The sequence below is a fragment of the Tachysurus fulvidraco genome, chromosome 14 (assembly GCF_022655615.1).
Source record: "Tachysurus fulvidraco isolate hzauxx_2018 chromosome 14, HZAU_PFXX_2.0, whole genome shotgun sequence".
Taxonomy (NCBI): Eukaryota; Metazoa; Chordata; class Actinopteri; order Siluriformes; family Bagridae; genus Tachysurus; species Tachysurus fulvidraco.
In genome coordinates, this window is record NC_062531.1 from 2,725,541 (window position 1) to 2,737,201 (window position 11,661).

At 40.1% G+C, this 11,661-nt stretch overlaps 1 protein-coding gene across 1 annotated transcript in view; it reads right to left on the minus strand.

Moving 5' to 3' along the window:
- Nucleotides 1-11,661, minus strand: part of myo1f (myosin IF) — a 34,987-nt gene that overhangs the window by 3,734 nt on the left and 19,592 nt on the right. Inside the window, exons 15-26 of the mRNA XM_027164909.2 lie at nucleotides 11,201-11,286; nucleotides 11,028-11,109; nucleotides 9,862-9,968; nucleotides 9,215-9,313; nucleotides 8,727-8,871; nucleotides 7,981-8,095; nucleotides 5,721-5,890; nucleotides 5,117-5,262; nucleotides 3,067-3,213; nucleotides 2,441-2,589; nucleotides 2,300-2,356; nucleotides 555-759 (exon numbers count right to left, since the gene is read on the minus strand). Coding sequence (XP_027020710.1) covers nucleotides 555-759; nucleotides 2,300-2,356; nucleotides 2,441-2,589; nucleotides 3,067-3,213; nucleotides 5,117-5,262; nucleotides 5,721-5,890; nucleotides 7,981-8,095; nucleotides 8,727-8,871; nucleotides 9,215-9,313; nucleotides 9,862-9,968; nucleotides 11,028-11,109; nucleotides 11,201-11,286 — 1,508 coding nt within the window. The remainder of the gene's footprint in view (nucleotides 1-554; nucleotides 760-2,299; nucleotides 2,357-2,440; nucleotides 2,590-3,066; nucleotides 3,214-5,116; nucleotides 5,263-5,720; nucleotides 5,891-7,980; nucleotides 8,096-8,726; nucleotides 8,872-9,214; nucleotides 9,314-9,861; nucleotides 9,969-11,027; nucleotides 11,110-11,200; nucleotides 11,287-11,661) is intronic.

Consider the following 11,661-nt stretch of genomic DNA (forward strand, 5'->3'; position numbering starts at 1 on the left):
CCATGTGTCGGGGGTTGTTCTCAGCCCTTCCGCTCGGCTGTGGATGTCGCTCTGCCCGCTCTGGCTACGCCGCCGTGTGCCTTGCTCCCCCCGGCTGCCTCGCAGTGTGCCTTGCTCCCCCCAGCTGCCTCGCCGTATGCCTTGCTCCCCCCAGCTGCCTCGCCGTGTGCCTTGCTCCCCCTTCCTGAATCTCCCTGGGATCCTGGTCCCCTTGGATATGGTTTGATATGGTATTGGCGCGTCAGGAGCCGCACCTTGAGGGGGGCTACTGTCAGGATCCAGCCCGGACTTTGGCCATGTGCGTTTTATGTTTTGTGTCACGTGTCTGCCCCGCCTTTGTCTCTTCCTCCCCACCTCTGCACACCTGTTCCTCATGTGTTAATTGTCTTGTGTATTTGACCGTGCTGTGTTGCCTATGGTGGCGTGGAATCCTCGTCCTTGGTTTCGTCTCTTGTCGTGTTTTTTAGTTAATAAATCCGGTTTATTTTAGCTATCCCGAATTTGGGTCTGTTTTTACCATGCATCGCTGACAATGTGTGTGTTTGCTCTCTTACCCAGACATGCCCTGCTCAGGTACATTGAGGAAGTCCAGGTTAGATGTCTGTGTTTGTGGAGCTGCGTTTCCTCTCCTGGTTTTCTGAGAGCCCAGTTTGGGCAGTGCGGCATTGGGCGGCCGGTTCCACTTATCCGGTGTGGAGTAGGTCTGCTCCTGCGGCCGAGCGTTTCCACGGGAGAACTGCGCCGCCCCGTTCTGGAAACCTGTCATTAAAAACAAACACAAGTGGACTGTTTATCCCCCCCGTCCTCATGTAATTTTCTTTTTACTGAATAAACTGTCCCAAAATTCTCCATCCACAGGAGAATGAACCCTTTTGAGTAAAATGTCTTCCAAAGTGTTTACACTTATTATATATACATTTTATTTCTTTTACATTTCTTATTTCTTTTATGCCTTTGATATTGATCAGGAAGGTTGCGAAGGACTACTTTATGAAGCCCTTCTTCCGCTCACGTGTGCTGAACGTGATTTAGTACAGCTCCATTTTAATTTGAGGAGGAGGAGTGTAGAATGTTAATAACAAGGTTGCCAGATTGGGCTAGTTTAAAAAGTGTACAAGGATTTTTGGACTCATCTTGTATTATAATAATATGTTTAAAAAAAACTCATACTTTCTACTTTTGTGAGGAATAAAATGCTGATTGTTCTGTTGAAGGAAAAATAATGAGCCCCGGGGTGGCGCGAAGCATCCCAGCACAAAGCAGGGTAATTTATACATCACACCAAGTTCATTTCCTTAAGTGGTTTATTTCTCTTATACCAACATGATTGACATGTCTCACCTTTTATTAGTCTGTAGCTACATTTCATGTTGTGAGACGAGCTGGTGTCAGTTACTGCAGCTATAAAGAGTCATTAAATACTGAAATGCAGAGATGTCAAGTGTCACACATTGAGAGTGACAGTCACTCATGTCGGTCTTTTCTCACGCTCTCCCGCCACACATCGTATTTCTCATGCAGAAAAACTTTTTGACTATTTATTATATATTTAATAAGTCGCAGCACCCAAAATGTATCATTCCGCACCGCTGTGTCTATGGAACCGGGCAGGAATCAAGCGCGTCTCAGTTCTTAGTCGAGTCTGTCACTTATCAGCCAATCAAAAAACAAGAGGCTACACAAGAGCAAATCAGAAAATAGCACTATTGTATCTGGGTAAGATTTAAGGCAACAACCAATGAAAAAAAAACATTCATTAGAGAGGGTATTTTCTTTTGTCAGTTTGAACAAAACCTCAACACAAAACAGCTTGTCTCTGGACGGGACATTGTCCTCAATCATGACCCTAAAAATGTCTGGGCTTGTGCCGAACTGTTTTAAATGGGAGCAACATTACAAATGATAAAGGATTCCAAAAAGGCAGCAAACACTTGCAATAAACACCACCAGTCATAATCTCTCTCTCTCTCTCTCTCTCTCTCTCTCTCTCTCTCTCTCTCTCTCACACACACACACACACACACACACACACACACACACACACACACACAGATTAATAAATGGAAACAAAATAAATTCTTTGTATTTGGTTAAATTGCGGTCAGTGATCCTTACTCTCCCATTTTTTGTTTATTTGTTTGTTTGTTTGTTTGTTGGGGAGGTTCTACATGTCACGCTTGCCTGTCTTCACAACTTGAGAGCCCTGATAATCTCCAACTTCACTACTGCAACTATTACAGTATATTAGCGGTTGCTATGGAAACAATAACTTATTCAATGAGTGTATTATTTAACACACCTCTTCTGGGGGCTTGTTTCCCTCCTTGATTCGGCTGCATGCTTTTTCTAGTCGGTTCTGCAAAGAGAGATTAACATTCTTCAACGATTTTGTATACGTACAGACCACCATACAGAAGCAGTCTAACACCATGTCACTCACTTGCAGTCTTGGGTAGTCCGTCTCCTACGCTGATATTCAGAGTTTTCCCCGCAGGTTTGAGCTGAGGCATGTCTCCTTGTCCCCGAGAAAACACCAGGAAGCGGTTTCCTCCTCCTCCCCATCCCTCCTTCTTCACGTGAAACTCCAGCCTGTGTAGATTACACACTCGGCTTAAAGCAGCGGTTGGAGCTGCTTGACGGTATACAGAAACAGTTCACAACCGGACGTCACAGGACCCGGGAGTCGTAAGACTGCAACGTTGTCATGTGTGCCATAATGTATTGCATTGTACTGTAGAAGTGTAGTGTTTCTAATACAGCCAGTATACCATCCGAAACTGCTTTTCAGGGGAAAAGTGTGGAGGCTAAGCAAGTTCTGTTGGTCTGTGGGCTGAGCTAGACATAATCTTACAAAGATGAAACTGCAAGACTCAATTAAAAACAACAACAAAGCATCTTCTTCATAAAATGTAGAATTATTACGTGTCCAGAAACACATTTTAAATATTACATACTGCAAGAAGTAGAACAACTTCTTCACCAAGCAATGTGTGAGGATTCAAGGGGAAAACTGGAAAACTCTGTGTGTGTGTGTGCGTGTGTGTGTGTGTGTGCGTGTGTGTGTACCTGTCATTAAAGGACAGTGTAAGTTTGTTCTTGGTCTGTTCCTCATAGCGCTTACTCAGCAAGCTCAGAAACTCGGTCTTAAATAAGGACTCCAGCAGGCTGTCGTACTGAGCCTCATGCAGGATGAAGAAGTCGTCCTGCCTCGTGCTAGAGCAAAGACAGAAAAAAGAAAAATCCGATAAAGTGAAAGATCACAAGAAAAGACGTGGATGTGAATAAGAAATCGAGTCTATGATATGAGTGAAATATATATATATGTTTTCCTACACACACGCACGTATGTATATACAGTATGTGTGTGTAAATAAGTGTATGTATATAAGTGTATGTATATAAGTGTATGTATATATATATATATATATATATATATATATATATATATATATATATATATATATAAAATATATATATATAATAAAAACACTGTCAATAATAATCGTACGTAATTCAAAGCATTGTGTGTAAATTTTAGTTGTGCGTAATTTAAAACTATTGTACGTACTTATGTTTTTTGTGGAGTTGGATCCCAAAATCTATGGCTACGACAGTTTACAGATACGAGATTTTGTGTGTTTGTTCAAATACAACTCCAAAATGTACAACTATGACAGTTTACAGACACAACGCTTGTTTTCACAACACCTCTTTTTTACACACGAAAACGGTCTGCGAAACAACTGTCAAGTAATAGGTAGTACTGCATTAACACTGAGCTTAATACTTTTTATAAAAGTATTGCGCATTTTGGTCTAAACCAGCTGCCGTAGTGGGTCGTCTGCAATATTTTCGGAAGATGAGCACGTCACAGTTTCGCAAAAGTAACGCTCGCTGCCTCCTGAAGTGTCTTGCGATGCGTCTTCGCCGTTTGCAGTGCATTAAAATGATATTTTCAAGCCGCATCTGCGCTTCATTCTGAAAATGAAGACTTTGCATAGAATGCTGTATACGAGCGATGTAGTAGATTACAACGCGCGGTCGTCTCTCCATGGTGTACTGTATGCTGTATCCTGTATTTTCCTCTTTTTGTTTACTTCCGGAGTTTGGTTGAAATTTCCCGCACTTTTATTCTGACCGATCGAGAAGCGGTTTAGGAAATACGCTCAAAGACATGTGGCCAATGAGTGATGTGGATGTTATCACATGACTGCATTTTGGTTCGTTTCAACTGGTGCGGAACAGAACAATCAGTGTGGTGTGAAAAGGAAACAAAAACTGCTAAAAAACTATATGTATCATTTATTTGCTTTTGGTCCGGACCAAATGAACCGAACTATAGATGTGAAAGCACCCTTGGTCTACATCACTTTGTCAGTCCGGTCTTATTTAAGTGATTTCTTGATTGTGAACAGGTGTGGCAGCAATCAGGCCTGGGAGTGGCTAAAGAAACTAAACTCAGGTGTGATAAACCACAGTTATGTTTTTAACACTTTTTCACACAGGACCATTGGGGTTTGGATTTTGTTTTCCCTTAATAAAAAAAAACCTTTAATTGTAACCTGCATGTCATGTTTACTTGTTTTATCTTTGACTAATATTTAAATTTGTTTGATGATCTAAAACATTTAAGTGTGACAAACATGCAAAAAAAAAATAAAAAATCAGGAAGGGGGCCAAAATGTTTTCACACGCGGGTGGCTACACACATATAGGTACACACACACACATATATACGTGTGTATATATATATATATATATATATATATATATATATATATATATATATATATATATATTTTTGTATGTATGTATGTATGTATGTATGTATGTATGTATATATATATATAAATATTTTTGTATGTATGTATGTATGTATGTATGTTTGAATGTGTGTATGTGTGAACCTATATGTGTGTATCCCCACCGCAGCTTTGCGAGGGAGGACACTGTTGTTGATATTTTCACTTCCTGATTAATCTTGTTGTTCACACAATGTGCACATACTGATGAAACCCTGATCGAGAGCCCACTAGCATGCTGTGGTTCTGGTGGGCACAAAGCTCTTTGCAGAAATGAGTCAACGCTGTGTACTGAAACACAGGAAGTTCCTAACCTCAGTGAAATAGAGCGTATGGCCCCAATTTCGAGTTTTCTCTTCAGCACTTCTTTGATCTGGCCTTTTTCAGGACCTTTTTTGACCTTCTCACGCCCGATCAGGTAGATGCCCTTAGGTGTCAGGATCAAATCTCTTTTAATTGACTAGAAGAAAAAAAACAACAGAAAAGTATTGTACATAAATATGATAGAAACTTCATTTTCATAAATAATTGATACTGCTTTCATATTTATTTATCCCAAGGCTCCAGTGATAAATAATCATAGCTGCGTATATTATACAGCAGTGTCACAAAAGTAAGAGTATAAAACATTATAAAAGCAATGTTTTAGATAAATAATCAACAATAATCAAGTGCAGTTACTGTATAACCACTCAGAACTCTGATCATTTTCTAATACACCCTGAAGTGTGTACAAACAAACAAAAATATCATGATATAAGATACCGATCAATTTAATAGCCTCTGGTCAAACTTTTGATCAAAATCTGGCGTGAGATTTATCGTTAATCCCCAAACGATTATATAATAATAATTGATTTTTGATTGTGGGATTATTTCAGTCATCGCCCCTAGTTCCAGCTGAGTATTAGACCTTACTTTAAACCTGCGGTCGTATTTGTTCACAGAGTCCGCAAAATCGACTCGCTCTCGCTTGGCAAGGAACTGGCGCAGTTCAGGCCTCTCCTCCATGCCCAGGTAATCACCAACAAAGTTCCTGTTAATGCTGTTCCTGCGTCGCTCCTTCGAGTTATAGAGAATATCCGAAGCTAGGAACAGAAAGAAAGAGAGAGAAAGAGAACTAAGAGATCCTGTTGATATCACCGTGCAAAGGCAGAGACATAATCCCATTTATTATTATTATAAATAAAAATTTTCTTTACTTCGGGTTTCTTTCCATGAATCCTTGACGGAAAGAAACTGATGACTTTTACTAAACTAATTTCAAAATAAAAATATATCATATATCTACTTTATCTAATTTTACACTATAAACGTCATGTATTGTATTGTCTTGTGACAACTAGCTATTAGCATTCTGCTAGTTTGTTTTGTCACATCTAGCTATTAGCTATCTGCTAGTTAGTTTTGTCACATCTAGCTATTAGCTATCTGCTAGTTAGTTTTGTCACATCTAGCTATTTGCTATCTGCTAGTTTGTTTTGTCACATCTAGCTATTAGCTATCTGCTAGTTTGTTTTGTCACATCTAGCTATTAGCTATCTGCTAGTTAGTTTTGTCACATCTAGCTATTAGCTATCTGCTAGTTTGTTTTGTCACATCTAGCTATCAGCATTCCGCTAGTTTGTTTTGTCACATCTAGCTATTAGCATTCTGCTAGTTTGTTTTGTCACATTTAGCTATTAACATTCTGCTAGTTTGTTTTGTCACATCTAGCTATTAGCTATCTTTAGTTAGTTTTGTCACATCTAGCTATTAGCTATCTGCTAGTTTGTTTTGTCACATCTAGCTATTAGCTATCTGCTAGTTTGTTTTGACACATCTAGCTATTAGCTATCTGCTAGTTTGTTTTGTCACATCTAGCTATTAGCATTCTGCTAGTTTGTTTTGTCACATCTAGCTATTAGCTATCTGCTAGTTTGTTTTGTCACATCTAGCTATCAGCATTCCGCTAGTTTGTTTTGTCACATCTAGCTATTAGCTATCTGCTAGTTTGTTTAGTCACATCTAGCTATCAGCATTCCGCTAGTTTGTTTTGTCACATTTAGCTATTAACATTTTGCTAGTTTGTTTTGTCACATCTAGCTATTAACATTCTGCTAGTTTGTTTTGTCACATCTAGCTATTAGCTATCTGCTAGTTTGTTTTGTCACATCTAGCTATTTGCTATCTGCTAGTTTGTTTTGTCACATCTAGCTATTAGCTATCTGCTAGTTTGTTTTGTCACATCTAGCTATTAACATTCTGCTAGTTTGTTTTGTCACATCTAGCTATTAGCTATCTGCTAGTTTGTTTTGTCACATCTAGCTATTTGCTATCTGCTAGTTTGTTTTGTCACATCTAGCTATTTGCTATCTGCTAGTTTGTTTTGTCACATCTAGCTATTAGCTATCTGCTAGTTTGTTTTGTCACATCTAGCTATTAGCTATCTGCTAGTTAGTTTTGTCACATCTAGCTATTAGCTATCTGCTAGTTAGTTTTGTCACATCTAGCTATTAGCTATCTGCTAGTTTGTTTTGTCACATCTAGCTTTGCACTGTGATTGTATTTATAACATATAGATACAACCAATCACAGTCTTTTAAAAGAACGTGTCATAATTAGTAACACGTTTAGCCCCGCCTCCTCTCTAAGAACTTCTTCAGAGTTGCTCTGAGGTCGGCCCTGGATCACTCTTAAGATATGATACACAGTTAGATATTTTTAGCTCTCTGAGATCATTCTTGAACCACAAGGTCTATTTTTCAATCATTGGCTATTTTTATGATGAATCTGCTCATGTTTTGTCCTTTAAGGTCTTCTTCTTTTCTGTAAAACACTTTTACTTGCTGAATATATCATTATGATCAGCAGTAGATGTAATTTATATTTTTTCACACGTATGCAGGGCTCTCAAGTTTTGAAGACAGGCAAGCGTGACAAGTGACAAACTACATCATTATAACCGTTGAGTCAATTCAGGCCTGATAAACAGGAAAAGCTGTGAGCTTCAGAGCTGACTGACCTCCTCAGGTTTACATGCTGCATGTCTGCAATATGCAAAACTCATCTGCATTCTGTTACAGAGGAAGTTAGGCACCGTTTCATTGGTTGTCATTGGTTCATGTATATATATATATATACATGAGCATATTTGTGCAAACTGCACATGGTTTAGGCTATATTAAAGCTAGCATACCCTCCTCTCTCATCTGCTCATACTTCCTCCTGGCGATGTACTTCCTCCAGGCTTTCTGGATGGTTCTGGCGAACGTGTCGAACTTCCTCTCCCGCATCTCTTCCAGGAGAAATAGCTGAACAAGAAAGAAAGAGAGAGAGAGAGAGAGAGAGAGAGAGAGGGGTAGAGTATTGCATGAAGCAGCTGTAGAGTAGTGAAACCTGGTCTATGTTATAGCGCAAAACACAAAAATCATTTTATCCACAATATGATGCGCGGGATTTAGTTCTATCTAAAATAGTGAGTATAAATAATAAAAATAATAAAGTTTAAGAAAATAGGCAGCAAACATATCCATCCTCCCTTCAGCAATCATGTAACCAGGTGAATATTCATTCATTCATTCATTTTCTACCGCTTATCCGGACTTCTCGGGTCACGGGGAGCCTGTGCCTATCTCAGGCGTCATCGGGCATCGAGGCAGGATACACCCTGGACGGAGTGCCAACCCATCACAGGGCACACACACACTCCCATTCACTCACACACTCACACACTACGGACAATTTTCCAGAGATGCCAATCAACCTACCATGCATGTCTTTGGACCGGGGGAGGAAACCAGATTACCCGGAGGAAACCCCTGAGGCACGGGGAGAACCCAACCCTGGAGGTGTGAGGCAAACGTGCTAACCACTAAGCCACCGTGCCCCCCACCAGGTGAAGATTTTGTGATAAAATGAAATAAAAAAATGACACATTCATACCGACTCTGGGTTTTTGACAAAGATCTTAGTGCGTCCCATCTGGTACTGATCGTTGTCCATGTTTACGGAGCGTAGCAGATGCAGGACACCCTGCTGTTCGCCTCCATGCCAGTGCGGGAATGTCTCCAGGGTCAGGATGGCGTACCTGACACACACACACACACACACACACACCTGCTGTTAATACACCTGAATATACACCCGAACGTGCAGCACTCCTCCTACGCCACACATCCTAGGTGTAAATATTGTTCAATATTTTACCTGATTTTGTTTCATGTATTTATTTGTGTGTGTGTTGTGTTAATTATATCGTGTTTATTTGCAGTCGATTGACTGTTAGGGTTTCTGTATCTCATTCTTATACAGTGCTTCATTTGGCTGCTGGAACGATACATTCATCTCAGACTGTTTACTGCTTAAAAAGTGTTTAAAAACGAGTATTAAAAAAAAGTGTTATACAATATTACATTACATTAATAACTCACCTCTGTAGAAATTTCTGGAAAACTCGGCGGTAAGCGAAGCCGGCTCTCCGCACACGGATGTTCTCACGCAGACCCAAATACTCCACCTGATGCTTCACCCTGAAGATGACAGTCGATATGAGTGCAGAAAGAACAGGCTTCGCATCATCAGAGCTTTGACAGACAACCGACGGGACGGGAGGCGGAGACGCGATCAAAACTAATACGAACATACGGTGCTTGTCGACACGGGAACAGCGACATCAATGGGGGGGATTGTAGGCATAGGCAAATTGTTGTATGAGATATAAGGACTAAATGTCCTATGGGTGTGTCTTAGAACTAAGTGAGTGAGTTGTTAAATTTTTTCGTTGCGTGATTCGCGCGAAGTGGCCATTTCATCTGAAGGTAATATGGAGTTTAATAATTTATTTAGAGTCAGTGGTTTGAAGGTTATCACTGAGCAATTAATGCAGATGCTAAGGTACTTAATCTTATCCTGCAGTGATGTATATTCGAGAGTTAAAAGGCTCATAACATATAATACACTTTAGTAGTTTATTGTTATGTTGTTAATAGTTACTAGTTAATAGTACATTAATAACATGGTGTAAGAGAAATAAAACTTATCCATGATAAAAATCCAATACAGAACTTCGGAGACTCACCGGCTCTCCTCCCAGTCTTTGGACCTCTTGGTCTCGTTGGGTTTGATGCAGCGGATATAGTGTGGTGTGCATTTCATCAGCGTGTCCACCAGCTCGTTAGCCTGCCTCTGTGGACCAGAGTGTTACCATGACAACCTGCTTTCAAACAACTCCCAACAAACGCACAGAGATTCATCTCGAGCAGAATCGAGAACTCGCTGGACACCAGCGTGATGAACCAGTGTACAGACTCAGTCAGTGTGTGTGTGTGTTGATGACTTTGTAGTACAGAACATGTCACCTGCTCTGTCTGATCAAGCCATCAATCAAACTTATCAATGCCACACACACTCACTCACACACGTGCACACACACACTCACAGTCACACACACCTACAGTACACAATCACACACACACTTACACACATGCATACACACACACGCACACTTACACACACGCATACACACACACATGCACACACACACACACATACACACACTCAACTCATACACACACACACACACACACACATTCACACATACACACACACACACACTCAACTCATACACAGACACACACATACACACATTCACACATACACACACACACACATACACTCACACTCAACTCACACACACACACACACACACACACACACACACACACACACACACACACACACACACACACACACACACTCACATACATTCACACTCAACTCATATACATACACACACACACACACACACACACACACACACACACACACACACACACACACACACACACACACAGTCTCTCTCTTTATAGATCTCAGCCAATCTATGAGTAAGTGAACACTTCTCTCTCTCTCTCTCTCTCTCTCTCTCTCTCTCTCTCTCTCTCTCTCTCTCTCTCTCTCTCTCTCTCTCTCTCTCTCTGTCCTTTCATAGTCTGCCCTTTTTCTCCTCCCCTATCTTTTTCTTTTCCTTCCCCTTTTTCTCTCCTATTTCCTTCAGTCTTTCTTTCTTTCTTTCTTTCTTTCTTTCTTTCTTTCTTTCTTTCTTTCTTTCTTTCTTTCTTTCTTTCTTTCTTTCTTTCTTTCATGAATATTCATTGATTGCTTTTTCAAGTTTCATGTTAATCTGGGATCGTGACCAAACAATCTTCTTTCCTTTTTTTTTAATGAGTTAATTCGTGATCTTACTTTAATTTTGGAGCTCGCTGTGGTCGGTCTGCCTTTTTTGTCAGTGTTGATGTTTTCAGGAAACAGGCTACGGATGAAGTGACTGCGAAGACGGACAACTCGTGTGAGCCTTGCGTTTAGGATTTACACCTCAGTTCCAACATCACCTCTAATAAAGGTTACAGTATACTTACTGTTCGCTGGTCTGCATCAGTGCGATCAGGTCGGTAAAAAGCACATCTCTGTTTCTCTCACAGAAACCGTTTACATCGTACGACACCTGATTTAGAGACGAGAGAGAAGTATTTGGGGAAATTAGAGAACATATTTTAAAACATTTTTTAAAATCCGAACTGCTTGTCTAATTTACAGGAAGTGTGTGATACATTACAACTGATATAAATAGTAGAAATAATAATAATATTATAATGTTATTTTACATACTTCTAATATTAAAATATACATTTTCCTCTGATGGACTCCCTTTCTCTCCTCCTTCATTGTTCACCAGGACCCAAGTCAGGAGATTTCACCATACTAGACCATCCAATGAGGTCATTATCTCATCCACCTTTTTCCCAGTTTCTTGGCTGATGAGATGAAGTTCTTCTCTAATATGTGTAACATCATCGAAGACTTTGTATCATGTCTGTCT